The following is a 27,681-nucleotide window of genomic DNA, read 5'->3' as shown; positions in this document are numbered from 1 at the left end:
GTTAGAAAAGGTTTAGAATATCATCAACTCTTGAGGATGAGTTGGAAGCTACTTTATCTGTCATTTTTCACATAACACTAGTTTGCCCTTCAAATCATACATTTAAAAATGATCTTAAGATACATACCAAGTAGGGATTATGTTGTTATAAAAAGCTAGAAGTAAAATTAAGACTTTAATTTCAAAGATAATTTCTCTATAAAGAATAGCACAAGATATGTTCAACTATTCTCAGAGATGCATCAAGATATGACTTTTTTTCCTACTAGAAATTGTATCTATGATCAATCATATTACAGAGATATTGCTGTTATACTCCTTGTGACTGATGAGGGGGGTTTTTCCTATCACCATGTTATCCCAACCCTTTAATGAATCACCTTTGAAACTCTGAACAGGTAGCAGCACAGAGGTTGCTAAGAGTAAATACATTCACCACTGCTGCCAGAAATGACCAACGGTGCACCAAAAAGAAGAAATACTGGTGAATTCCCACATACCACGACGAACAACCTTATAAAATAACAGAACAAATGAATATAAAGTAACATACAGCCATCCCTTGGTATACGTGACAGGGATTGGTTCCAGGACCACGTGTGTATACCAAAATCCATGCACGCTCAAGTTCTGCAGTTGGCCCTGCGAAACTGGCATGTATGAAAGTCAGCCCTCTGTATATGCAGGTTCTGAGTCCCACCAATACTGAATCTGCTCTTAGTTGAGAAAAAAAATCTGCATGTCAGAGGGCCCATGAAGTTCACAGCTGTGTTGTTCAAGGGTCAACTGTAATATAAAAATAACATTTATTGCTAGATAGAGTTGATATTCATTCTAGTGTTTATATACTTGAGTCTTAGAGCAATAGCCTTTGGAGACAACTTCCAGGAAGGTACCTGTTTGCATGCCTTCTCACTGCAATCCATCAGCAGCTGCCACTTGAACCAGTCTTAGCAGGGGATGGGGAAGCCTATGTCTTTCAGAATTGGATGATGTAGTACACAGAAGTAGACAGTAGAGTAGTAAGGGCATTTGCTTAAAAGCAGATAGAACTGGGAACCTCTACATCTTTCTGTGAGAATTCAGGGCTTAGTTTTTTAAGGTGTAAAATGGAAATACTAGTATGTATCTGGACATATTATCTTAAGAATTAAATAAAAGACTACCATTTCACTCAAAAAGTGCTTGATCCTGGGAAGCCATGTAACAGTTCACAAATGCAGAGTTCAAAAGAAAGGAAAAATTGCAGACGTGGTAGCCTTATTTTAATTATCTTCTAACCAGCAGTAAGCATACTCTAACCAGTGAGGAATACTAGATAATCCATACCCCAAATGCAGGAGATCACATGAGACTTATATATAACAACACTTCATTCATGAAATAAATCACAAGATTAGCTCTGAAAAATGGTGATTATATTACAAATACAAATCTAAGTATATAGATGACAATTTGTGAGTTTGCTTGTTTGGGAATTAGTACCTAGAGATAAAGGTCTGAAGCAAAATCACACACCCCTTTGGTGAATCAAATCTTCCTTTGAAGAACTAAGTACCTCACCTAATCAGAACAGAGTCCCTGGTATAGCCACCGTCATATTCTGTAGTTTCTTCTAGTGCTTGGAAATCTAGATTCTGCAAATTCAAGAAAATATGTCTTAGTTATCTGCTATACTACTGTATCATTACAAACAATAAATCGATACATGACTTTTTGCAGACACCTGCTTTCTTACCCGGCTTCCACATATAAGCAATTCAATTTCTTCTGGTCTGAATAAGTACTTTAAGGGAGATTCATTGGTCACCATATGAAAACCTCTCCGAAAAGCCTTGAACTGTTTTTCTACTGATTTATTGAGAATGTAGTCAGAATAAAGATTGACAAATTCCTGTAGAAAACATTAATCACAAGAACTTCTTATAATATGCTATGCAAACAAAACACAAGTAATTGGGCTGCATAGCTTTTTAATTTTTCCAAGAAAAAAAATTCAAGAATATTCTTAAAAATTCAATTTTACACCTACTTCTTAACAATTTCACAATTCTCTGTTATAGCCAATATTAAGCTATGAAAAGGCCATATACATAAAACTGTCAAGAATATTCTTAAAAATTCAATTTTACACCTACAAACAAAACTACTTCTTACAATTTCACAATTCTCTGTTACAGCCAATATTAAGCTATGAAAAGGCCATATACACAAAACTGTCATACATATAAATGTCAATTTCGATAATGTATTAAACAGAACTGAATATAAATGCTGGAGACGCAGAAAATTCTTTAGGTTCTCTCAACTAGGTATGCAAACAGACACATTTAAACCATGTATCCATCTATTTATAAATGCCAACCGTTTTAAGAGAGTACAATGTATTTGATTTAAGCAAACCAGGAAGTCCCAAGTTTTCTACCATAGAATATTTGGTAAGCTGCCTACTGTATCCAGTTCAGCAAAAATGTGGAAGTACTGACTGACACATAAACTACTGTATCAAATCATAAAAGGAAAATGTGCTTTGTACCCTTAGTGTGTATAATATTTAATCAAAAAATTATATCAATATAAACATGTTTCTTAAAGGTATACTATATATTTGTCATAATTTTTTGCTTGTTATGTTCTGGGTTATTCCCATTCCCGATGAACACATTTTAGTCAATAGAAACCCAAATCTGACGTAAAGAATACTTTTCAGAAATGTATTTTTATCACAAACAGGATATACATGTGTAAATTAAATGTAATTTTTATTTGTTCTGTGATAAAGACCTTAATCATGAGGTTCCTGCTTACAGCTTAATACAAGAAACACCCTGCTTCTTGCTTTATACTACAACCACACTTAGCTATTAACTATCTCCTGCTTCATGTCCTCTTTCTCTAAAAGGGGCTTTAGTGCCCAACTGTGTGCTTTCATACCAACTTATATCCAAGATTTAGAAAAGTGGACTCTAGCATTTACATAAACTTAGTTACTTGTTTTTTTTTTGTACAGACTATATTAGATACTTCTTTAAAAATTATAAGCATACATGCTTTGAAATTGTTAATGAAGAGACAAAATGTGACATAAAAACATTTATTACCTTCCTGTTTTCATTTGTAATTGGAATTTTATCACCATTTTCCTTTAGATCATACATCATTGGGTTACCAAAAAGATCTGTCTGTGATATCTGGAAAGTGATCATCATGTCATCTTCCACATTCCCTTCATACTCCAATAAATCTTTTAAACTCTGATATAGAACCTAGCAACCAGAAATGGTAAATTGAGGCCACCATAGAACTACAAAATACAACAAATAATTTATATCACTCTTCTTAGAAGACAACAAAAATCTTATCAATAAAAATTGTAAAAAGTGTGGACAGTATCCCTCCAGTCCCCCAAATAGTTTCCAACCTATAAAAGAAAGATTGTCAGTCACTGTGATGTCCCATTCTCTGCTGAGAAACCCCATACCACCAATTTAGCAACAGATTTCACACTGTGCTCTATGAGAAATTCTGTGGTGTCTCAAGGTGGGGGTGGGGGTGGTAGGAGCAGGCACACTCATTGTAACTACCAAGACCCTTAGCCAGGGCTACTCTGATTTTTACCTATCTCTTAAGATTTCACTAAAACACAAACAAAATGTTTAGAAACACTTCTCTATGGAATCAATCTTACAAAAGCTTCGTGCTGACAGCAATATATAAAAATGTCCCCCTTTGAGTTTTTAAGTGTTTCTGGTACTTCGGTCAGATTAAAACATTTTTATCTTATTGATAAGAGTATCAACAAAGATTCTAAACAAAAACTTTAAAATTTTGATATAAATTAAATTTTTGCATTTAAATAAAATCTAAGAGACTGAATTTAAAAAATGACAAAGAACTTACTGGGTGAGAGTCTCCCAAGTCACGAAAAGTTCCTTTTTTCCCCATTAGCTTCCTGTAGACAACCATGGGAAAATGTACATCCAGTATACAGTTATTGTAAATAGCCAGACCCAGTACTATGCCAATCAGAGTAAACTGACCCTCAGTTTCAAAAGAAGATGGATTAAACCAAAACAATTTTGTAGATTCATCGTATGTGAACATACCTATAAGAAATGATTTTTAAAAATACATTACTTTTGTATTTTATTAAGGACTGATGAATAATACAAATATAAACTTAAAATAATTATGCATATAAAACATTTAAAATATATGTAATTAGGCATGCAACATTGATTTCTATTATATTAGCACTTGAGAAAACAATGTCCACATATATCTGCTATAAATTGGGGTGAATGGTGATATGTAATTTTATGAAGCCAAAGGAATAAAGTAGTAAGTAATTTGGTGGCATCGGGTAGAAAAATACGTTAATTAAATTCAAGCTTTCTAACTTTCTACTAACACATAAGAAAAGTTATATTCATGTTTTATCCACCCATAGCTGAAAAATAAACATAAAAAAACAAAAAATGGCTACATTTCGAAAGTGTTTCATTTATAAAAATATAATTACTTATATCTGTACCACACGTACTATTTTTGAAAACAATTTTTCATTTTTTTCCTTGAGATGGAGTCTCGCTCTGTTACCCAGGGTGGACTGGAGTGGCACGATATCTCACTGCAACCTCCGCCTCCTGGGTTCAAACAATTCTCCTGCCTCAGCCTCCTGAGTAGCTAGGACTACAGGTGTGCACCACCATGCCAGCTAATTTTTGTATTTTTAGTAGAGAAGGGGTTTCACCATGTTTGCCAGGATGGTCTCAATCTCTTGACCTCGTGATCTGCCAGCCTCAGCCTCCCAAAGTGCTGGGATTACAGGCGTGAGCCACCACGCCTGGCCTAAAAAACAATTTTTAATCACAGTAAGGAAAGGTTCGTTTTTTCAAAATTAGACAATGGTGCCATGAAATTTTTCTAGCATTTTCCTAATAAAATCAGATGATCTGAAATACATAAACCTGGATAAATCTGATGAACTTAGATAAACAAAGCTATTCAATACACGTTAATTATGGGCCAATACGTAAAAGAAAAGTAGTTTCATAGTGTTTCAATTTCACATGGTCTTCACTATGCAAGCCCCAATCATGGAGGCTTTTTTGTTTTTTTTTTTTGAGACGGTCTTGCTCTGTCGCCCAAGCTGGAGTGCAGCAGCACTCGGCTTAGTGCAAGCTCCGCCTCCTGGGTTCATGCCATTCTCTGGCCTCAGCCTCCGGAGTAGTTGGGACTACAGGCGCCTGCGTGGAGGCCTTTTTTATATCACTCATTGGAAAATTGGGGCCCGGTGTGGTAGTTCACACCTGTAATCCCAGCACTTTGGGGAGGCTGAGGCAGGCAGATCACTTGAGCTCAGGAGTTCAAGACCAGCCTGGGCAAGATGGAGAAACCCCATCTCTACAAAAACACAAAAAATAAGCTGGGTGTGGTAGCATGTGCCTATAGTCTCAGCTACTTGAGAGGTTGATGCATGGGGATGGTTTGAGTCTTGAGCCTGGGAGGTGGAGGCTGCAGTGAGCCGAGACAGAACCACTACACTCCAGCCTGGGCCTCAGAGCCAGATCCTGCCTCCCTCCACCAAAAAATAAAAGATTAAAAAAAAGGAAAACTGGAATCTTTGGAATGAGTACTACTAAAAATTGATTTCTTCCCTTTTAAATGACTAAGGAAAAAAATTTTAATTGAATTTAAATCATTTTACTACGTTTAGTTGCTATTGTGAAACAATGAAAACATCTTAAGAATTAAGTCTGAAAAAAATCTGTAATTTCCAATAGAAAAGTAGAGCTTAGAAATTAGAAATCAAATTATACAGTATATAAGTATTTTAACCTGTTTATAAGAATTTTAAAATCTTTGAAAATGTCATTGTCACTTTAAGTTTAAAAACAAGGAGCTTTAACATGTTTCCTTGATCACTAGGAGTATGAATTAAGCTTAGGACATTTTCTGAATGCAAAATGGTTTGAAAATTAAACAATTCATATTTGAGTTTCATGGTTTCTATCTAAACATTTTTTTTACAGGCCAAGTTACAACATCCATGGAAATGCTTTTAGTTATAAGTATGGTATTAACAGGATCAAGAACAGCTGACAAATAATTACAATTAATAAATTTGTTCAAGCTGACAATGGTGTGTCTAAAAAATTAATAAATTTAATAAAATGTCACAAATGCCCTTCCTTGGAACCAAGAGCAATAAGCTATAAGTTAATCAGAATATAACTCTGAAGTTCCATTTTAGGCACATTTTCTCATGTTCCAGGGAGAAAAGCACCATAACCTCCTGGTAAAATATTCCTTTTTGATACTTCTACTGCCATCACTTCAGTTATCTTACTGGAACTGCTTAATCTATGTTTTTTCTTACAAGTATTTCTGCATATAATGCAAGTATGCTTTATAGCTAAGGTTTAACATTTCTAGATACATCAAAAGCTAGAGCTAAGGTTTACCAAATTTAAGAACTTTATGAAGTTTATAATTTTCTATCTCAAAAAGGGCGTCGTCTTATGATCTCTGATTTACTTAGAACAAACTACATAGAAATGGCATAGCTTTTTAGTTATTAATAAAACCCTAGCCAGATTATAGATAAGGGATGCGTGTGTGTGTGTGTGTGTGTGTGTGTGTGTGTGTGTGTGTGTGTGACTAAGAACAGTAACAGAAAGGTCAACTCAATTAGAATCAACAGGCTATAACAGTTCTAATCTCAAAGCTGAAGGGAAATGACATACATTATTCTATGCACACTCCTCACAATTCTGATGGTACCTTCAGTGGAAACCTTTTCCTGTAATTGTCATGTACTCAATTTTAAACATAAGCAAGCTCAGTTACTAAGTGGTTATATTTACAGTAGAAACTGAACCAGTTCAGAATTATGCAGTTAAGTAGACTACCCAAAAGACTGCATCTTTTCCCTGTTCTACTTTATCACAAAAGGGAAAAAACTAAAATTCTGATCCTTCACTTTCAAATTGCCAAATCCCATCAGCCTTTCCCAAACTGTGTTCAATAACAACTCTTCTGTTAGGGCAGAAAAAGAGTTCTGGAGTTCAAAAAGTTTGGGGGAAACACTACCTATATTAAGCCCCAAGAAATCTTATAGCAAATAAACCTAATTAATGTGATATCAGCTAGTGTTTCTGAACTTTGAGCATGACATACTTGTGAGACAGTCTCTCAATACTCTTCAAACCATTGTTCTTTGAAGTTCACAGGTCAGGAAAACCGTGAGTTTGATGATGGTTTTAGACAACAAAAAGCAAAGAAATCCCTCCAACTGTTCCAATATACCATTCTAAAGTGCTTTCAATTCAGTTTACCAAAGAGATAATTTCCTTCATTAGAATATTCCTTCTAAGAAATAAAAGAATTTGAATAAATTAGTGATACAAATCAGTTCCTAAAACCTACAAATTCAGTCATGATGTGTGATTCTGGGTAATCCATACCAAATCCTTCTTTTACTGCTCTTCACAGCTGAAAATATTTACAAAGTAAGATAAACAAATAACTAACTCAAAAGATGATACGACACCATAATCACATTACTAATGTATTTACCAATATCTGGATTGAAGATTTCCTCCACAACCAGCTGAAAAAATTCTTTGGAAACACCTCCCTCATCAACTCCTTGTTCTCCTTCAAATTCCACATACAACTGCTTCTTCAAGTCTGCAGGATTTTCCATAGCGATCATCTCTAGCTAGTGATTGAAAAGATAAACATGAAAAGAAGATGATTGCTAGTATCAGGAAAAAAACAAAATAAAAACAAGGAGTAGGATTAGGAAACAAATACAAATTTTTGACTTTTTGTATGTAAATGGAAACAGAAAGCAAACTGATAAAAAGTCAGTGAAGACAAAGATTCAGTCTTAAAGATAATCAAAAAGACAGACACAAAACAGACACTAGCATAGTAAAAAGCTAACTTTACTGATTTGTTATGAAATTAACATACAATTAATTAAGATTTTATTACTTGTGTGTTAAGTCTGGACTACACAGTTAGGACATGGAAAAGCAGCTAAATCATTTCAGCAAAAACAATGGAGTAGAGGTCTGACCTCAAAATTGTTCATTAGTAGTCCTTTATTAGAATAGAAACTCAAGGGTTAAGTCTTAATATCTACTAAGTCATAAATAAAATATTTCAATTAAGAAAAATACACTGAATACTAAAGCAGTTTATGGTCTCTCACAATAAGACTTAGTATAAATTACCACCTTTTAATGGACTAGAACCCATCTTATATCCACATTTCCTTAAAAACAGGTGAGACATAACCTTACTCATGTCCTTACTCTTTTTTTTTTTTTTTTTTTTTGAGATGAAGTCTCACTCTGTCGCCTAGGCTGGAGTGCAGTGGCGCGATCTCAGCTCACTGCAACCTCCGCCTCCTGGGTTCAAGCAATTCTCCTGCCTCAGCCTCCTGAGTAGCTGGGATTACAGGCAGGCGCCACTACGCCTGGCTAAATTTTTTATTTTTAGTAGAGATGGGGTTTCACCACGTTTGCCAGGATGGTCTTGAACTCCTGACCTCATGATCCGCCCACCTCAGCCTCTCAAAGTGCTGGGATTACAGGCGTGAGCCACCGCACCCAGCCCTTACTCTTAAAATTGTAAGTTAACAAACTTTAGTGTCTAGCATTTTCTCAACTATAAATCTTTTACCAAATATTCTTGTGTACCTATAGAATTATGAATATACAGTAACCTCATTGAGATTAATCATAAAATCAACACTAGATTCCAATATTAACTGTTTATACTGCATTTTGTTTGTTTTACTTTATGTATCTAAAATTTGCTAACAGTATGACTGTATCTAGTACATGGATGGATACTGTATCTAGTACATGGATGGATACTGTATCCAGTATCCATCATATCTCCTAACTTGCCTTCAAACATCTGTTGGCTGGTTAAAAAAATTTAATCTTGGAGATGAAAATTTACCAAAACAGGATATTAAATGTTTTCAGGTTATTCCAACTATTTCAAACAGAATTTTAAAAATGGTTTTGAAAAATGCAATAATCATTGAAACAACTGTAACACAGCACTACAGTAGTTAAAGTAATAATACTCATTTGGACAATCTAGTCTGTCTATAAAAAATAAAATCTCATAAATTAACGCATCAGGTCAGGTTGCCCGAGAGCATTGTTTTTTCAAACTTGTCACCTGCAACTCATTAGTGGGTAGTCTAATCCATTTAGTGGTTTGCAATCAGCAATGGGAAAATCAGAATGCATTCCACATAGTAATGGAACCTACTGTTTTGTGAAACTTTTGTTTCAATTAGATGTACAGATGGATAAGCATGTACTGGGATGCTATGTAAAATACTAGGGATTGCAGTCAAAGAGTTTGACAAAACTAGCTGAAATTATCTTCTGGGTATCTTCAACTTTAGGGTCCTATTCTGTGAATTTAGTCTTTAGCTTTAAATAATGTCTGTTGTTCAACACCAATCTCTAATATTTACAAAATCATTTTTAGGCCACACAGTTTACTTTTAGACAATGTTTTGTTATGGAAAGACCAAGAGTCAGTCAGAATTCACCTTACTAGTCCCAACTCTCACTTACCATAACTTTTAACCTTTAAACTTTAGCACACGATTCAATTAAGCCTCAGTTTCCTCAACATACTGTAAGTTGTGAAGGCTTATTAAGAATATATGAGAAAGAGTGTTACCTTTTAAAATAGTTTTGCTCTCTGAACAAAAGATTTGCAATTTTGTGTCCCCAAAGGAACTTGATATAGACTAGTTCCAAGATCTAGAGTCAAACAAATGTAGATGTGAAAATAACCTTGGGAAAAAAAATAGTTTCAGTTGGAAACCTGTTTCAAGCTACGGAGTATACAGAATTCTGAGGAGACTAAAATTAGAATTAACATCTTAGCTCAAATGTGGGACCAGGCCAACATTCCATATTGCCATGTAATCCATTCTGAGTTTCCTTATGCCAGTTCCCAACTGGCTAGGTGTTAAAGATGTAAGTCAGTGTTTATATTTACCTTTACATCCAAAGGTATACTTGCTTTTATCAAATATAGTGTATTCCAAAGTGGGGGAAAAAAAGGTTATCTGGTATTTAGACTGTGCATTCTACAGCTTTTCCCCACTAACATTCATAGATGACAGCTGACTCCTTATCAATGTAAAACCTTTTAAAGGATGTGGTGGTGAATTTCTACAGGATTGAGAGGCCCTGTGTTCTATCTAGTCTTAGCTCTACCTAAGACATGTCAAATGATAACTGAAGCAAATTTATCTTTATTCTCCATAAGATATTACATGTCTGTCCACTTCCACTGATCTCTATTCTATGCTCCCCACCTTGGTGCCAAAAGAATGTAATGCAATGCAATATGTTCTATTGTAAATGCAAACATACAACTTTACCTCTCTTATTTCATCTGTAAAATAACCATAATAATATAGTAATAAATTAATGTATGAACTGCTTAGATTAATTCCCTGCATAAAGTTAGTGCTTAAAAGTACTAGCTGTTGTTGCTGTTATTTTATTGGTTCTAAAATATTTTCTGAAAACCCACCATAGCATTATAGAACAAAAATATTCCATGAATACAGCAACAATAATATATAGCACTTTTGCAGCATTTCACACATAGTAACTAATTTAATCTTCACAACACCCTTATGAGGAAGGAAACATTAACTCCACTTTACAGATAAGGACCCCAAGATACTGAAAGGTGAAATAACTTCAAGTCACAGTAAGTCACAGTAAGTTGTGGAACAGATACTAATCCAGGAAACAAGCTCTTAACTACTATGCTTTACTCACTCTCTTCAATGACGACCAAAAATTTTTTTTTTAGGATTATGAGTGATTTTTATTTTCCTTATTCTTTTCCATATTTTTCCATTTTTTACAACAAATACATTTTTCAGAGTCAGAATGTGTTCAAATGTAAATATGTAAAAAGAATAATTTGAAAAGTAGTCGGTAACTGAATTCTGTAGGCAAAAATTTTGTTATTACCTATTTTAGATTACCATTCTGGTACACATAAGTGATTTCATAAAATACTGTACCACTGAAGAATAAAGGCTGGGCGCCGTGGCTCACACCTGTAATCCCACCACTTTGGGAGGCCAATGCAGGCAGATTGCCTGAGCCCAGCAGTTTGAGATCAGCCTGGGCAACATGATGAAACCTTGTTTCTACAAAAAACTAAAAAATAAATAAATAAATAAATAAATAAATAAATAAATAATAGTGGGGGGTGGTGGCATGCGCCTGTCATCCCAGCTACTTGGGAGGCTGAGGTGGGAGGTCAAGGCTGCAGTCAGTAGAGATCGTGCCACTGTACTCCAGGCCTGGGTGACAGAGTTAAGACCCTGTCTCAAAAATTAAAATAAATAAAATAGTAAAAACAGAATACATAAATAGCCTTTAAAACTATTTTATTTTAAATTATTAACACATAAAATTTAGCAATAACCATTTTGATAAAGGCCATTATTACATAAACAGCTGTACTGATAATTCTTTTTCTTAAAAATAACCTCCATCAATTGTTCAGTCAATTTAAAAAAGATTTAACAAATAAACTGTAAAGGTGTATTCTTTACATAATAGCTATATTATTTAAAATTGTATGTTGTTGTTTAAACCCAAACCTCACCATAACACTGTATTTTTTAAGTCAGAAGTTGTTTTAAATGCATTAGGATATTTGAAATTTGGAGGACTATGTCTAAACATTCTGAAAAGGAGAACGTGCATGCATGCCTCAATTTATTTACAATACAGACGTGGATTTTTAGGTTTGTTGTTTTTTTTTTTTTTTTTTGAGACGGAGTCTCGCTCTGTCGCCCAGGCTGGAGTGCAGTGGTGCAATCTTGGCTCACTGCAAGCCCCGCCTCCCAGGTTCATGCCATTCTCCTGCCTCAGCCTCCCGAGTAGCTGGGACTACAGGCGCCTGCCACCGCGCCTGGCTATTTTTTTTTTGTATTTTTTAGTAGAGATGGGGTTTCACTGTGTTAGCCAGGATGGTTTCGGTCTCCTGACCTTGTGATCTGCCCGCCTTGGCCTCCCAAAGTGCTGGGATTACAGGCGTGAGCCACCGCGCCAGGCCAATTTTTAGGTATATTTAAAAGTACAGTGTATGTTGTATTTATTTAACATGGAGACTAGCAACAGACAGAGATTACTGGGGAAAAATAAACAAAAATATCCTGGATATGATCATATCTACCTCTTCACTGCGTAACTTCCTCTTCTTTAAGACTCTTGATTTCATCAATTGCTGGATAAAATGATTTTTAATTTCTGAACTTTTTAATTGGCCATGATGATGAAATCCTAGGGAGTTCATTTTTAAAAAAAAAATCTGACCTGATATCAAAGCATTTGCAGAATACCTAGCAGGATGACATCTTAATATCAAAATATGATATTACTAGACTTACAGGAATCAAAAGGAAAACCTTATCACTTAAAATCTTATAGTTTTCTGAGCTATTACATCAAATCAACTCATAATTTTTTTAAAAAATTCCTTAATACCATGAATATTTAAGTAGAAGCAATAATCAGATAAAAGAGACCTCTAATACTTAAGAATGCCTGGGATTTCTAAGAAAGGCTAGCTTCAAGGCCGGGCGTGGTGGCTCATGCCTGTAATCCCGGCACTCTGGGAGGCCGAGGCGGGCGGATCACGAGGTCAGGAGATTGAGACCATCCTGGCTAACACGGTGAAACCCCATCTCTACTAAAAATACAAAAAAATTAGCTGGGCATGGTGGCAGGCGCCTGTAGTCCCACCTACTTGGGAGGCTGAGGCAGGAGAATGGCATGAACCTGGGAGGCGGGGCTTGCAGTGAGCCAAGATTGCGCCACTGCACTCCAGCCTGGGTGACAGAGCAAGACTCCGTCTAAAAAAAAAAAAAGAGGAAAAAGAAAGAAAGGCTAGCTTCAACTACTTCAGTCAACTTGAGGCTTAAACTATTGCTGGAGATTTCCAGGTTATCCAAATTAATTTTTTCATGTTCACGATAAACACATGAAGAAAAGTCTGTTATATCTCAAATGTAGTTTAAATGTTTGGGTAACACCAAATCACGTAATCACGTACGTCCATGAGACCTGGAATCCTGACTTCTATTTCCAATTCTGCCATTAATTTATGTAGGCTGGAATCTCTTTTAGATTTCATTTTCCTCACATGTAATACTAAGTTTGATGTTTCATTGTCTTAAATTATTATATAATGCTGAGGATCTATGTATATATAGGCTTCATTCTCTCATTCAGTTTCTGAGAAATTACTTTGAGGGCATAAACCAAGCATATTTCTTGGTTTCATTTTTGATTTCAATTAGAATAAATCACAAGAAAGAACAATGGAAATTACATGTTAACCACAATATAGTGTATGTGTAAGACAAAATTAAACATACCTAGTGCAGCACAGAATAATCTCATTTTTAAAGCTCTGTGAGTCAATGAATAAATAAAAGAATTAAGTTCATGTTTCACTAGTAAGAGTGTTCACCAATGCTGGAAGCTGGGAGCTGAAAATGCTGGAAGCTGGGTTAGACTGGGCTATTAGAAACCAGATAAAAAGGGCCAGTGACTTTTAGAGGGGATTTTGCAGAACCTCCTGGTAGTGGGGCTTTTTATCTGTGCCAATCACCTTTATCTGTGCTAATTCCTATTTTTGAACTTCCCTATTCAATTCCACATCTCAGCCATTCCTTTTGGTTTTTAGATATTTATGTGAAATTCTAGAACTCCCTGACTAATTGGAACCAAGTTTCACATCATCATCATCCTCTATTCCAAGCTTGCTGTCCCCATGATCCTCTTAAAAATCTGAGTTTCCAAAACACATAAACATACTTGTATATCAAAATGGCCTTCCTCTCTCTATATATGCACACATACACACATAAACACACATGCACACACACCCCCACCCGAGCTGAACCAAAGGCCATCTTCCCAAATATTGGAGTCTGGCTTTATCAAAATATTTGTGGAGTATTACCAGAAGTTCAGATTCGTAGGCTCTACAATACAGCTTCTAATCTAAACCTCTAGAGGTTAGGGCCCTGGATTTTATTTATTTATTTATTTATTTATTTATTTATTTATTTATTTATTTTAAACAATTTTCCCATTCAGATGTGAAGGCAGTTTGAGGGACCTCATGATGGCAATACTATATTCTTCCATAAACTTATAACCTCTATCTTCTCCTTTAAGAAGTAATTTAAAAAATCTTAATACAGACTATCATTGGAAGTGCTTCGTCTAAGAAAAATGAGAAATTATCTACTTGTAAAAGAACACACAAATGGGTAAATATGTAAAAACCTCATCACATTAGGAATGTCTTCATTCAAATGAAAGGTGAAGTCTAAGCTCATGTTTATCACTGTACTGTTTTCTAAGGAACAATAACGAAAATATACTGAAAATAAGTCCTAGGGGAACTATGGCAGTAAGTTAAACGGGTAGGGTGGGGGTGTTCTTAAGCAGTTCTAAGGTATTTGTGAAGAGACAACTTATATTCTATTGATTCTAAAATTCACTTTTCTTTTTTCACATTATCTCTGAAATCAGATTACACCATACAAATGATAGCATCTTACAATGAATTGCTGGTATTTTTCTGTCTTAGCAGTAATAAAATGATAGTGTTTCCTACAATCAGAGATTAGTGAAAATACTATCAACATGAATTCTTCTCTTGTCATCAAAGACAATTTCTCTAAAAACCTCAGGAAAAAAGCTGCTAGTCTGGTTTGAATTTCACAATATATAAAAGCAATGAATATATTTTTCTTTTTAAAAAAAATCCACAATTATTAATTCAAGTTACCACTCCTCAACAGAAAACATACAAGAGTCTCATATATGAAGTCACTATTTTCTGGGCTTGATTTCTAAACTAAGGAGTGGATAAACTCTAAGGTTTCTTTTAGCTCTTAAAGCCTAGGATCCCATAATTTTATTTATCAATATTAAGCTTACCACAAAGTTTCTCATTTCTTCTTTTCCACCCAACCCTGCTATACAATTCCAAAATTAGCAAGTCATAAAAAAGTGGCCACTAGTTTGTTCACTGTGATATATAAGAATGAGGCTTAAAAAGCAGAGATCCTTGGGAAATAAGATCTTGAAAAATTCATCACTTTTGAGCTTTCATATGAGAGAATAATCTTAAACCACTTTCTATTATAGAACTTCTACTATGTGTTACTAAAATATGTGGCTTTATCATAATCATCACCTGCTGTGAATACTTACTTCAAAAAATTACGCAGGTTATCAATTTTACTTATAAGACCTATTTCGATGCTGGTTTTTCTAGTCTTTTCACATTCTGTTATTTTTTTAAAAAAAGAAAAGGAAGAAAAAGTAAGGGAGAAAGAAAGTTAAGAGTAAAATCTGCTTAGTGTGAGCATTCAGAGCCCCTAAGGAAGCTTCTCTGTAAGCATCATCTCTTTCTATTTTCACAGTTTATTAAACTGCCTAACACACATGATTTCTGAAGTGAACTGCTTTTGTGGGCTGGCAATATTCAAGTACATATACTATCTAGTGAATCCTGATTTATGGTAGGCCACACTATATTATCTAATTTTGATATAATTAAGCAGAACTTGCTAAAAACAAGTTACCATAATTAAAGAGCTCACAGTTAATTTTACACTAACACCTAAGGCTTTAAAAGCAGTTGTTTCCTTAAAATTCTAGAATAGAATTTAAAATATAGAATAAAGTATACACCAAGTACTTAAACTTTTGTTGTTAGTCTTGCTTTACTAGAGAAAAAAATGGGGGACTGAGGAAAATAAGACTGAGTAGACTTCTGAGCAAAAGACAGATAAGGAAGGTAGACAATTTTTTGAACCCTGGAATGATTCTTACAGTGTAATTTCATTGCCTTTTAAAGGCTAGACATAGCTTTTGATGAAGACAGCTGAAGGGATCTCACCTCAAGAAGCCAAACATAAAGTATGTAGCTTCGGCATTTGCAGTTCTGCTCCAACAATGGATAGTCATAGACAGACCTCAACATACCTTTCATAAAACATCACTCACATTCTTATAAAATACCCTATCATTCTGCTAAACTATGTAAAGTAAGGTGCTGGCTGCCTTATGATCAGTCATTAAGTGTATTAATTATTCATGTGTCTCAAAACTATGTAAGGGAAATAAAAAGGGTACCAGAAAGCAAGCAATAATAATGACTTCAGGCAGTTAAAGCCCCCTTTTGTCTCTGCTAGAAAACCACCTGAGTTGCTTAAATAATGCAGAATCTTTCTCCAACACTATAAACATATCTGACATTAAAAAAAAAAAAAAAAACCAGTAACAACAAAAAAAAACCACACAAAATCTCTGCAATTTTTAATTTCTGAGATGTCAAATAACTTTTTCCACCGGGCTACAGCGTTATGAATTCTCGAATTTAGACAATTCTAAAACTAAAATTTAGACATTCTAAAACTAAAATACATTTTAAAGTAAAAATCACATTTCCTAGTTGTCTGTGTCAGACAACTTTACTAGTATACTATAGTATTATTAACTACCTTAATTTTGGTTGACATTAAATTTTACTTGAAGATGATAAAAAAGTAGCAGCAATGACAGGGATAGCTAATACTAGAAATACAATAAAACTCTGCGATAATGCACCTGAGACAAATGTAAATTTTGGTAAAATGTGACTGACAACTGCTTTCTGTCTTCTGGCCACTCTTATATTCTTAAACAGATACACTAAAATTATCTTGTGGAGGAAAGAAAAGGAACAAATGGCAACCCCATCTGGAAAACCAGGAAGTTAGGATGAGTACCTGAGTTTCCAGTATTTCCCTGCTCAATCTCCCTGGACTTGATGTTACAGGCACCACTAATCCCCAAATTTTTGGAATAGCTGCTGTTTTCCAGAAGTTCCAAGACCCAGAGTTGTCTCTATGAATTTTTAAGTGGGAAGAAACTACCACAGCCAGGCAGTGCCGTCCACACAGGGATATTCTAAGTGGCCCAGCAGGACTCAACTCTTACTGGCAACAGGCACTGATCTGCCATGGTCACTTCATCAAGTCCACAATAATGCAACTCTGAATTTTACACGATGGAATTTTTTGGACACTACCTATAATTTTATGGTATGGTTTTACTGTACCATTACTCCCAGTTCAAGACTGCACATCCACACGTATTATTGGGTATCTCCACATTTCTCTTGTTCTGGTCTTTGTCCAACACTCTATTCTCTTCTGAATGAAACTTTGGATTTAGTTTTCAAGATTTAGAAAACCCATTCTTTTTCAAAGATAGCATGACCATTATATAATACAACCAATACTTTGTAGAACACATCTATAAACTTGCACAGGAACAACAAAAGTATAATACTTATATAAGATCAGAAATGTCCATGTGTTCCTATGCTATATGGTATCATTTTTTTCAGTCACTTTTAAAATGAATTCACTGAACTGTATCATGATATCCCCATTATTAGGTTTTTAATCTAGCAGCCCAACTTACCCGGACAAGTGCATCATCTATGATATGGTCACGTCTAACTTTGAGTCTCAAATATGGATTCAACTGCTGTCCTTGAACTAAGCTGTAGAGAACAGTGATTCTTCGTTCACTGTACATGCGAATTCTATTGTCATAATATAATCCCAAATTCTTTGTGACAGCATTCAATATAAAGGGACATGTCATAAAAGAGAATTTGTTCTCTGTTTCTACTTTGAAAAAAGTATAATCTTTATCCATTTCTAGAACCTCATTCAGTGGTTCATTAATAAACTCTTCAAAAGGGATAAGTGGTTTTCGACAATCCAGGGTTTTAACACCAAGTTCAGTTTCCAGGGGGTCCACTCGAGGACCTTTCTTGTTTCTTCTTTCTTCTCCCAAAAGCTCCTGAAGTGTCAGCTCGCTGGACTCAGGGATGGGCTCTTCATCATCTTCTTCATTGTGATTTGTGTCCACTTCCCCTCCCACTACATTTGCATAGTAAACCATTTTCAAGCACTTCGAAGCAGCAACAATGGCATCATCATCATTCACTAGATTTCGACTGTTAAATTCATTGCTTATGACTTTGTAAGTAATAAGTTGCTGAAATGTCTCCATCATTCTCCGAATCTGGTCTGCATTGTATTTAGACCACAGTCTGATCAGTTTTCCTTGGGCTGCAAGGGGTAGCTTGCTCATCGCTTTGCAAAATAATGGCAAAGCCATTTCCAGATATTCAGGACTGTGGAGATTTCTATTCTCCATTACGATAATGAACAAATTCAGATAATTAGGATCTCGAGAGTATACATTGTGATACGTCAAGTCACATTCCACGTTAGGTGACAAATATACAAGTGCATTGAGAAAGGCAGTTTCAATTTTTTCATTAGAGAGCAATCTGGTGTAGACCCTTCTAATGGCATCAATATCCACAGACACATCATCAGGGCCTAATTTTTGCAAATTGTTGTCTCCCTGTGAGCTATCACCTATCCTTGAGGAAGATGCTTCTGAGTCTTCTTCCATAGCAGCAGCAGAACATGCAGCTTTTTCCTTTTCATCTTCATCTTTGTCTTCATCTTTTGCTTGAAGAGATTTCAGTTCTTCCTTGGTGTGTTGTTTAACTTTCCGGAAGCTCTGTACCAATGCCTCAGCACTAGAAAAAACTCTTCCAATAACACGGATTAAAGGGGAATAATCCTCTCTTTCTCTACATAATTCAAGAATTTCATATACCTTCTCTTCTGTTAAGTAAGTCACATCTAGAAAATCAGAGGAAAAAAGAGAACATTTATTTTCATCATATGTATGTTTACTCTGTTGCAAAAAGTTCTAAAAGTAAAACAGCCAAACATTCTAGGCTCAATATCATTTATGATACACAACTCTTAAAGTATCTAATACTTAGATTCAGCCAACAAAATTTAATGCTTACCTATTTTTTTCAATGAACTACCTATACCAATGACCTCACCCATGCTTTTACATTCTTTCAACAATGCATAACTCTTAATAAGATCATGAGTTTAAACTTTCTTTATAATCAAGATATCTATTAATGTATAGCTTTAATTATAAATATGAACCAATATGTCATGTACTGATTAATCATAATACAGCTCTTAAAACCTCACTGTAGAACACACAGAAATACTACTAATCTGTGAGTTTTCTTGTTTCAGTACTCTGTTCTCCAAAGACTAAGAAGGCAAGGTCTTAAAAAAAGGCTCCTTCAGCATCTATGTATGTATTAAAATCAAACTGGTTCATTTTGGGTCTTCCTAGTTTGTTCCAGGGTAGTCATTCTGTGAGTGATTGAGAAGAATATACCATTTCTCATCGGCTCTTAAGTAGGAACTGCTTTCCACAGCCAGGAATCAGGTTAGACTAAATCTCATAGAGTGACAGAAAATAGTTTTTGAGCAATGAAAACAAACAGTGCGAAGAAGTCAACTTATGAGCTGGCAAGCAGTGCAGAGACTATGTAGTCATCAAAATCTATTTCCTCTTTTCCTGGGCACAGAGTTGGACCACATTTCCCAACTTTTTGAGATAAGTGTTATTTTCAGGCCAAGGCTTTCCCCCTTCTGGCTAACAGGATGAAAGATATTTCATTTCACAGGTAAAAACAAATGATATATTTTGTGTACTGACCAACATAATACTGAGAATAGTCTTAATTCTCCCTTTTATCAATAAAGTGACATACTTGTCATCATCAGATTAACTACTTGAGAGGTTAATTTTAGAGGCACACAGACAATCCTACCTCCATTGTGCCAAATATACCCTTATACATGTAGTGTACAACATGCAGAATTTTTAATGACTCCCACCTCTGCTATAATATATGTTTCACAATGAAAGACAATATAAAATGTAAGTGATCATTGAATGGTCTCCAAAAATTGAAGCACAAAAATACCAAATTTTATCATACTAAGGATCTGATCTGTGGCCCAGCTACAAGAGTACCAACAGTTGCAGTTTCTTTTATGGGCCTTAACTCTTTAAGAACTAATTCTCAGGTTTGTTCTATTAAGAATATATAAGCATCTTTTGCTAAACATCAGTAACCTCTTCCCCAAAAGCATAAAACCACTGGAAACCTATTTCTCATTATTTTCATTGAAAATTTTTAAAATACCTTCTTACAAGACAATGCAAAACTCCTAATTTCCTAAAATGTAACATAACAGAAAATACTACTATCCTATTAGGACATAAAACACTTTGCTTCCTGAGAAAGTCATAAGGTTAACAAAGACTTGCTTTGCATGCAGTAATATGGCCTGTCCTAGGGATCACCATTCTAGACTCACATGTCCTTTGTTGATATGTCATGCTTTCGGAACATCTTCAAGTGATTCTGACAGTCTACTAATCCTATATAGAATGTACCTATACTTTTTCCAAGGAGTGTTTTTTGTTGTTGTTTTTTGACATGGAGTCTCACTCTGTTGCCAGGCTGGAATGCAGTGGCACCATCTCGGTTCACTGCAACCTCTGCCTCCCGGGTTCAAACGATTCTCCTACCTCAGCCTCCCAAGTAGCTGGGACTACAGATGCACGCCACCACAACTGGCTAATTTTTTTGTATTTTTAGTAGAGAGGGGGTTTCACCACGTTGGCCAGGTTGGTCTCAATCTCTTGACGTCGTGATTCGCCCGCCTCAGCCTCCCAAAGTGCTGGGATTACAGGCATGAGCCACTGGGATTACAGTGCCTGGCCTGTAGTGTTTAATATGTTAAACTGAATTTTTCAGGTATATAGATAAAAATTAGTCAAAAAACACTGTAATTAGATATGAACATTCATAAAGTTTGGTTTATTGATAGAGGTGTTCTACTGAGAAAGACATTTTTATAAGATTTCTTGTGATAAATGTGTCCCTGAAAATACTCAATCTTTTAAATTTTGCACTTAAAAACCTCCTACGCAAAAACAGTTTGGTGCAGACTACTTAATACTTATGCAACTTTGTAATTAGTGTTAACAAACATAATTAATAATCAAAATAAGAGTACTAGTGTACAGAAAGCATCTCTAATTTCCAATATACAATAGTAACTATAGAACAATGCAAAAACAAAAACAAAAAAACCAGTAACGAACAGGGAACAGTAACAGTAGCATATTAGAAAACAGGGATAAGGAAAGGTCACAACTGCTATAATGCAGACTTGAGCAAAAAGAGGAGGGGGCATAAAGACTGGATAAAGCCACACAATAAGCACCTCTAAGATGGAGCACGTGGCCAAAAGAGCAGATGAGCACATTCCTCATGTACCACATCCCCCGCAGCTGGCTGCATTCCACTGTGCCAGCACTCTACATTCAGTTACTGGTACTCTCTGGTGCACACTTACTGGAGAACTGTGTACAATAAAGTCAATGCAGCTTCCACATTATACTGACACACTATATATATAGACAACATTTACCTATTTTCCCATAGTGTGTGAACTAATTCATGAAACAGAATTATACACTCTGAAGCAACTAAGTTGTGTAAAGTGACGAAAATAATTTTATTGTGGAAACAGAGTAGAGGTTATAACACAATGCCACTTCACTAATTCTTTCAAACTTGATGCAAATGATGTTAGTGAAAGTTTTAGAGGCAAATGCCTCTAAAATTCTCTGACTTGTATGTCATGAAAAAAAGCTTTCTCTCTTAAAATACAATTGCCTCTGGGTGTGTGTAGGGGTGAGGGTGGAGGGGCGCTAAGCCCTGGTAGTCATTCAAAAATTTGATTACTTTGTTACTAATTACCTTCACTGAGGAAAATAACTTGGAGTTTTAGTATTAGCGACAAGGTAATCGAATTCTGAATTTTGGACATAGGACCATTTAGAAAACAAAAGACCTGAGTGAAGACTGTCATTGGTAGGTCACGATCCTTGGCAGCATGACTGTACCAAATGTCCGGAAGGAGAGTAAGAAGCATATATCTGAAGGAAACGTAGAATTCTCACATAACTATCACAAAATTTTGTCTTGCCTTCAAAAATGGAAAAAACCCACTGTTTCCTCTTTCTGCTTCTTTCATCACATCATCCTGAGGTTCCAGAACTCATGCCAGATACTTAGTCCAGTTATTCTATAACTTAAATAGATGTTGTGGCCTAGTTTTGGAGATTAACTACCACTTAATACATTTTTCCTAAGAATTTTAAAAAGTTCAAATCAATCTATTAACAAATGAACTTTTGGCATATGATCTGCTTCTAATTAGCAATGATTAGACCTGTAAAATGTAGTTATTATTCCTGTCCGTTACCACAATAAAAAATTGGTTCTACGATATCAAAATGTCTTTATGTCACAGAAGAAAAAACAAATAAAAACTCATACATTTAAATCTCCCACATGGTTTTCAGGCAACAATTCTCAATTGAAAATAAAACATCTTACCTTTAAAATCAATTCTAGCGCCTTTCTTGTTCATTTTTATCTCAGAGCAGGAGTTGTTGGGGGCACCTTTCGAGTTCTCAAGGTAAGCTGAGCTTGCTCCTTTCTTGGAGGGATGAGGATCACAGAGTTTTGCATTAATCTTATAAAGCTCGAGGGCTTTAATAGCTGCTGCATTATTATCCATACGAAGAAAAGTTGGACAGGAAGCACAAAACTCATTCGTGCAGGCTTCATTTCCACAGCCCTCAGTTAACTGGTGGTAGTAGCGTTCTATTAGATGCTTTGCAGCTGCTCGCTTCCTGTACCAAACATTCAAACAATAAGCACAGTGATTAGTACAGCTCTCAAGTACAAAGCTCAACATATCATCAAGGCAAAAGTTAGTCAAGCACTGAAGTGATTAACCTGTGTATGAAGATGAGAAGTAGAAAATGGAGATGCACTATTTACCACAACTCCTGACTAGTGAAATAGTTAATAAATATTTTCTAGGATATTATGATAAAGAATGTCAATGCTTACTGACTGCATTAACAGAGTATACATTCCTTTGGTTTAAAAGGGGGGAGGGGGGCTTGTCTGATGGTATATGTGCTTAAGTTGTTTAGTACAACAGCTGAAAAATCACAAGGTTTACAGCTAAGAGTTGTAGGATTCTATCATTTTAAAAGTTAGCATTAGGAAAATGAGTCTATTTAAAGCATCAATCCGGTTTTCTTTTACATAATCAGTATTTCATTTTTAACAGCTTGTAAACATTTGACTTACAGTTAACACAGAATATCTATCTGGAATAAAAACTATTTTTCCCAATTATCAACAACATGGGAGACTTAAAAATAAATTTGTAAGTGGAATATCCAAAGATAGTGTTACACTGAAAGAAAGTGGCTGCAGCCTGAGTGAGGCAGATCATGACTGTAATCAATCCCATAACTGTGGGAGGCTGAGGCAGGCCGACTACTTGAGCCCAGGAGGTCAACACCAGCCTGGGCAACATAGTGAGGCTACTCTCTACAAACTTTTTTTAAAAAAATTAGCCAAGTGTGGTGGCATGCACCTGTAGTCCCAGCTACTTGGGAGGCTGAGGATCACTTGAGCCTGAGAGTCAAGGCTGCCATAAGCTGAAATTGCACCACTGCACTCCAGCCTGGGCAATAGAGCTAGACTTTGTCTCAAAAACAAACAAACAAAAACCAAAAAGAAAAAGAAAAAGAGGCTCCAAAGTGTACAATCTTAAATCTAAAACTTGTCACTAAACCTCCTCATTAGTTCCACGTCACAAGATGGAATATTTTAAGTTCCATCACGTGAAATCTTATATTCCTTTTACTCTGTCAACTTAAAGTACACAGATCAATGTCCTATTATGGCTGTTTCAGGAGAGCTACCAAAACTGAGGGAGGAATTATGTGACCATGTAAGAAGTTAGATGACATTATCTCTATATTCAACACTAAAGAGTCTATGCTTCTACTAACTGATAAAATTACCATAATTTCAGTAGAATAAACTACTGGATCCAAAGAAACATAAGTCATAGCCATTCCTTTTGGTCCCAAATTCACAAGCATGGAAATAACAACTACAAAGAATCAAAATTATAAGAAAAATAGTTCAGCTAATTTTCAAAACATTCACAGAATTATCTAACATGTAGGACTAGATGACCAATGGCAGAGTTTACATCTTGCTAATCATGAGAAACTCAACAATTAACAAGGCAGCAAGTAAGTGAAGAAACACACGAGATCCAATTTTGTCTCAACAGAAGAACTTTCACTCTCTGTCCAGGTAGGTGACAAAAAGTGATAATTCACACACATTCAATTCATTCTGGTGCTTATTTTTCAAATGTTCCATGCAAATTTACCACTCACTGCATGCAAACAGAGAAAAAAGAAAACCCACAAAGCACATGTAAAAATTGCATAAACATGACTTAAAGACATTTTGCTATCTATGAAGCTATAAACCCCACCTGAAAATTAAAAACTGTTATCACAGATTTAGCACTATGCAAAATATGAAAGTGAAAACATGTAAAAATAAAATGGAAATGCAGAATCTAGAAAATTTAAAACATATATTGCTACCCTTCAGTAAAGAAAGGGAGATAATGTCATGTTCTCCCAAACTACAGTGACTTCCCTGGTGAAAATGTAAGTAGGTATTTCCTTTCTGGAGGAAAACAGTGAACATGTATCGAGTCTTAAAAACACGAATACCGTGTGAATGAGATCCTACTTGTGGAAAATAATTTGACAATTTTACAAAAATGCATTGTTTCTATATCTGAAAAAAACATGTCTAATAAAAGATTACTTAAATGAACTGATAATAGGTCACACAATAAAATAAAAACTATCAAGATTTGAATTCGACAAAGAACTGCCTAGTCTTCCTGATATATCACTAACTGACAAAAGTCAGTTAAAAAGTAGCAGGTGTAGGATGAACCCATTGTTATTTCAAAGCATTAATAGCATTTTCTCTGGATGATGTGATTAAATGAGTTTTAAAACTTCTTCCATCTTTTGATTTCTTATTTATTCTTTCCATAGTAAGGATGCTACTTGCATATTAAAAATTAATAACTATAAGGGGAAAACAATAGCAGTTTTAAAACTTCATATACATGATTTGAATGGCCCCAGGATTTACTAAATTGTCTCTGATTTTTAAAAAAATTACAAAAGTCAAAATACCAAAATAGATATTTTTAATGTGAGCTTTTATACTAAAATAACCTCCCCAAAACTTGTCAGATACATAGTACTTCTTTATATACTACATAGGAGGAGAGTGATCAGCACAAACAGAACGAGACTGAAAAATCAGAAGATCTGCATTAAGTGTCATCCTTCTATCCCTAAGCAGCTGTAGGATCCTAGGGAAACAATTGTCTGGGCCTCAGTTTTCCCAGCTTTATGAGTCCCTTCAGTTCTAATTTTAAAGTTATTTTATGTAATAGGGAGGTGGGCAAGAAACTAGTATTTGCTGGATGCCTGATAACATATTACACACACTGCGGGGCACTTTGACATGGGTTATCTCATTTGAATACCATGACATTGAGGATTATCTTCAGTCCACAGCCAAAGAGAGAAATAGAACTGGAGTCAAATCACGAAACCAAGATCTCAAAGAAAGTACAGAACCAAGACAAGAATAGGAGTCCAGGAGTCTTTCAGCTTCAGAGTCTAAGTCATTTTGACTATATTGTTTTGCAGAAGGTGATTCATTTCAAAATAATAATTTTTTTTAACATGAGTAATACTGAAGAATTCTATGGAAAAAAATCTCATAACTAATGTGCAACTGGGAAAAAAATCTGAAGAATCATAACGTGAACCTCACATTTATGCATCTATCTGGTACCACAAAGGCAGACCAAGTTTCTTGAGGAAATGGAACCACTATATTCTGCAAAGTTAATTTCTCTCTAATTTGTTGAGGACCTATGTGCTATGCATTTTATAGACATTCCCACTTTAGAGGGGAATAAACCTTAACAGTTAAGAGCTCGCATTCTGAGGCCAGATGCCCAAGTTCACATAATGGCTCTACCTCTTAATTAACTATGTGACCCTGAATGAATTACTTGATCTTTCTGGACGTAAGTTTCCTCGTAATTTAAATGGTAGTATCTATGAGCATTATCATGGTGAGAGTATTATTCTTCTTCACATTACCAATTGTGAGAAAATTAAATGTGTTAATATATATAAAGTGCTTAGAACATTGCCTGGCACATACTAAGCACTATGAAAGTGTTAGCTACTACTATTATTGTTGTAATCGTTATTATCACCCTCACAAGTGTATGAGTTAGCACTATAAACCTTCATTCTGCTGATGCTCAGAGAAATTACATAAGTCATACATCTAATAAGAGATTTGAACTCAGCTACTAAACTTGAGCTTTTAATAACTATTAAGAGGAGGATCTGAAAGTAGCCCTCTATATTTGATCTGCCTTTCTGTGCCAAGTTTAACAAATAGCAGCTACACTGATGAGACAGGACTAAAGGAAGCCATGCCAGAACCTCCAAGTTAATGGTGGAATCAACTATATTAAGCATTCTTCTTTTTTCCTCACTCCAATGACACCTTAATTTATCTGACCTCATCTGTATCACTATCTAATTTAGGGTATGTAAAAGGCATACAAAATTTAGAGCACGTAACAGGGCCTCTACGTTGGAAAAGTATACACTAATAACGACTTTTTGGTATAGTTCCTGCGCAAGGGAAATCCTTGTACCATATGGGTCACCAAATCATAGCTCGTAAGTCAAATCGAGTCCACCACCTGTTTATGTCTCTCAAGCTTAGAATATTTTACATTTTTAAATGGCTGGAAAAAGTTTGAAAAAGAATAATAGTTTGTGATGTGAAAATTATAAGAAATTCAAGTTTCAGTATCCATCAAGTGTACTGGAACATACCCAAGTTCATTGATTTATAAATATACTATATATGATAATGCTTTGGCTCTGTGTCCCCACCCAAATCTCATCTTTAATTGTACTCCCATAATTCTCATGTGTTGTAGGAGTGACCCCCTGGGAGATAATCTGAATCATGGGGGCAGTTTCCCACATGCTGTTCTTGTGGTAGTAAGTCTCACGAGATCTGATGGTTTTATCAGGGGTTTCCGCTTTTGCATCCTTCTCATTTTCTCTTGTCACTGCCATGCAAGAAGTGCCTTTCACCTTTCGCCATGATTCTGAAGCCTTCCCAGCCATGTGGAAGTGTAAGTCCAATTAAACTTCTTTTTTTTTTCCCAGTCTCAGGTATGTCTTTATCAGCAGCGTGAAAAAGGACTAATACAATATACTATATAGTTTATGGCTGTTTTCATACTACAATGGCAGAGTTGAGTACTTTAGGCCTGCAAAACCTAAAACAAATACCACCTGCCCTTTACAGAAAATGGTTGCCAACCCTTAATTTAGGATCTATTATTTATCTCTGCCCTCCAGTGACCCTGCCATCTAATCATTTGGCCTCTAAACTCTCTCTTTACCCTGAGCAAATACGTAAAATAAAAGGTATACCTTTCCCCAAGTACTATTAAAGAAAAGAAGAGGAGAGGGGAAAAGGGAAAAAGGGGAAAAGAAAGTGAGGAAAGGGAGAGGATGCAAAAGAAAAAGAAGGAAAGAAAGGAATTTCCCTGATGAGATACCT

At 35.3% G+C, this 27,681-nt stretch overlaps 1 protein-coding gene across 12 annotated transcripts in view; it reads right to left on the bottom strand.

Moving 5' to 3' along the window:
* UBE3A (ubiquitin protein ligase E3A) overlaps positions 1-27,681 on the bottom strand; it is a 101,464-nt gene that overhangs the window by 15,614 nt on the left and 58,169 nt on the right. For all 12 annotated transcript variants that reach the window (XM_003828062.7, XM_014347735.5, XM_008953387.6 and 9 more), the window contains 7 exons: positions 22,489-22,787; positions 17,586-18,832; positions 7,582-7,726; positions 3,901-4,106; positions 3,102-3,266; positions 1,739-1,894; positions 1,564-1,637 (listed from right to left, as the gene is read on the bottom strand). In XM_003828062.7, coding sequence (XP_003828110.2) covers positions 1,564-1,637; positions 1,739-1,894; positions 3,102-3,266; positions 3,901-4,106; positions 7,582-7,726; positions 17,586-18,832; positions 22,489-22,787 — 2,292 coding nt within the window. The remainder of the gene's footprint in view (positions 1-1,563; positions 1,638-1,738; positions 1,895-3,101; positions 3,267-3,900; positions 4,107-7,581; positions 7,727-17,585; positions 18,833-22,488; positions 22,788-27,681) is intronic.

Source organism: Pan paniscus, chromosome 16, assembly GCF_029289425.2.
Source record: "Pan paniscus chromosome 16, NHGRI_mPanPan1-v2.0_pri, whole genome shotgun sequence".
Classification (NCBI taxonomy): domain Eukaryota; kingdom Metazoa; phylum Chordata; class Mammalia; order Primates; family Hominidae; genus Pan; species Pan paniscus.
This window is presented reverse-complemented; position numbering and strand designations above follow the sequence as displayed.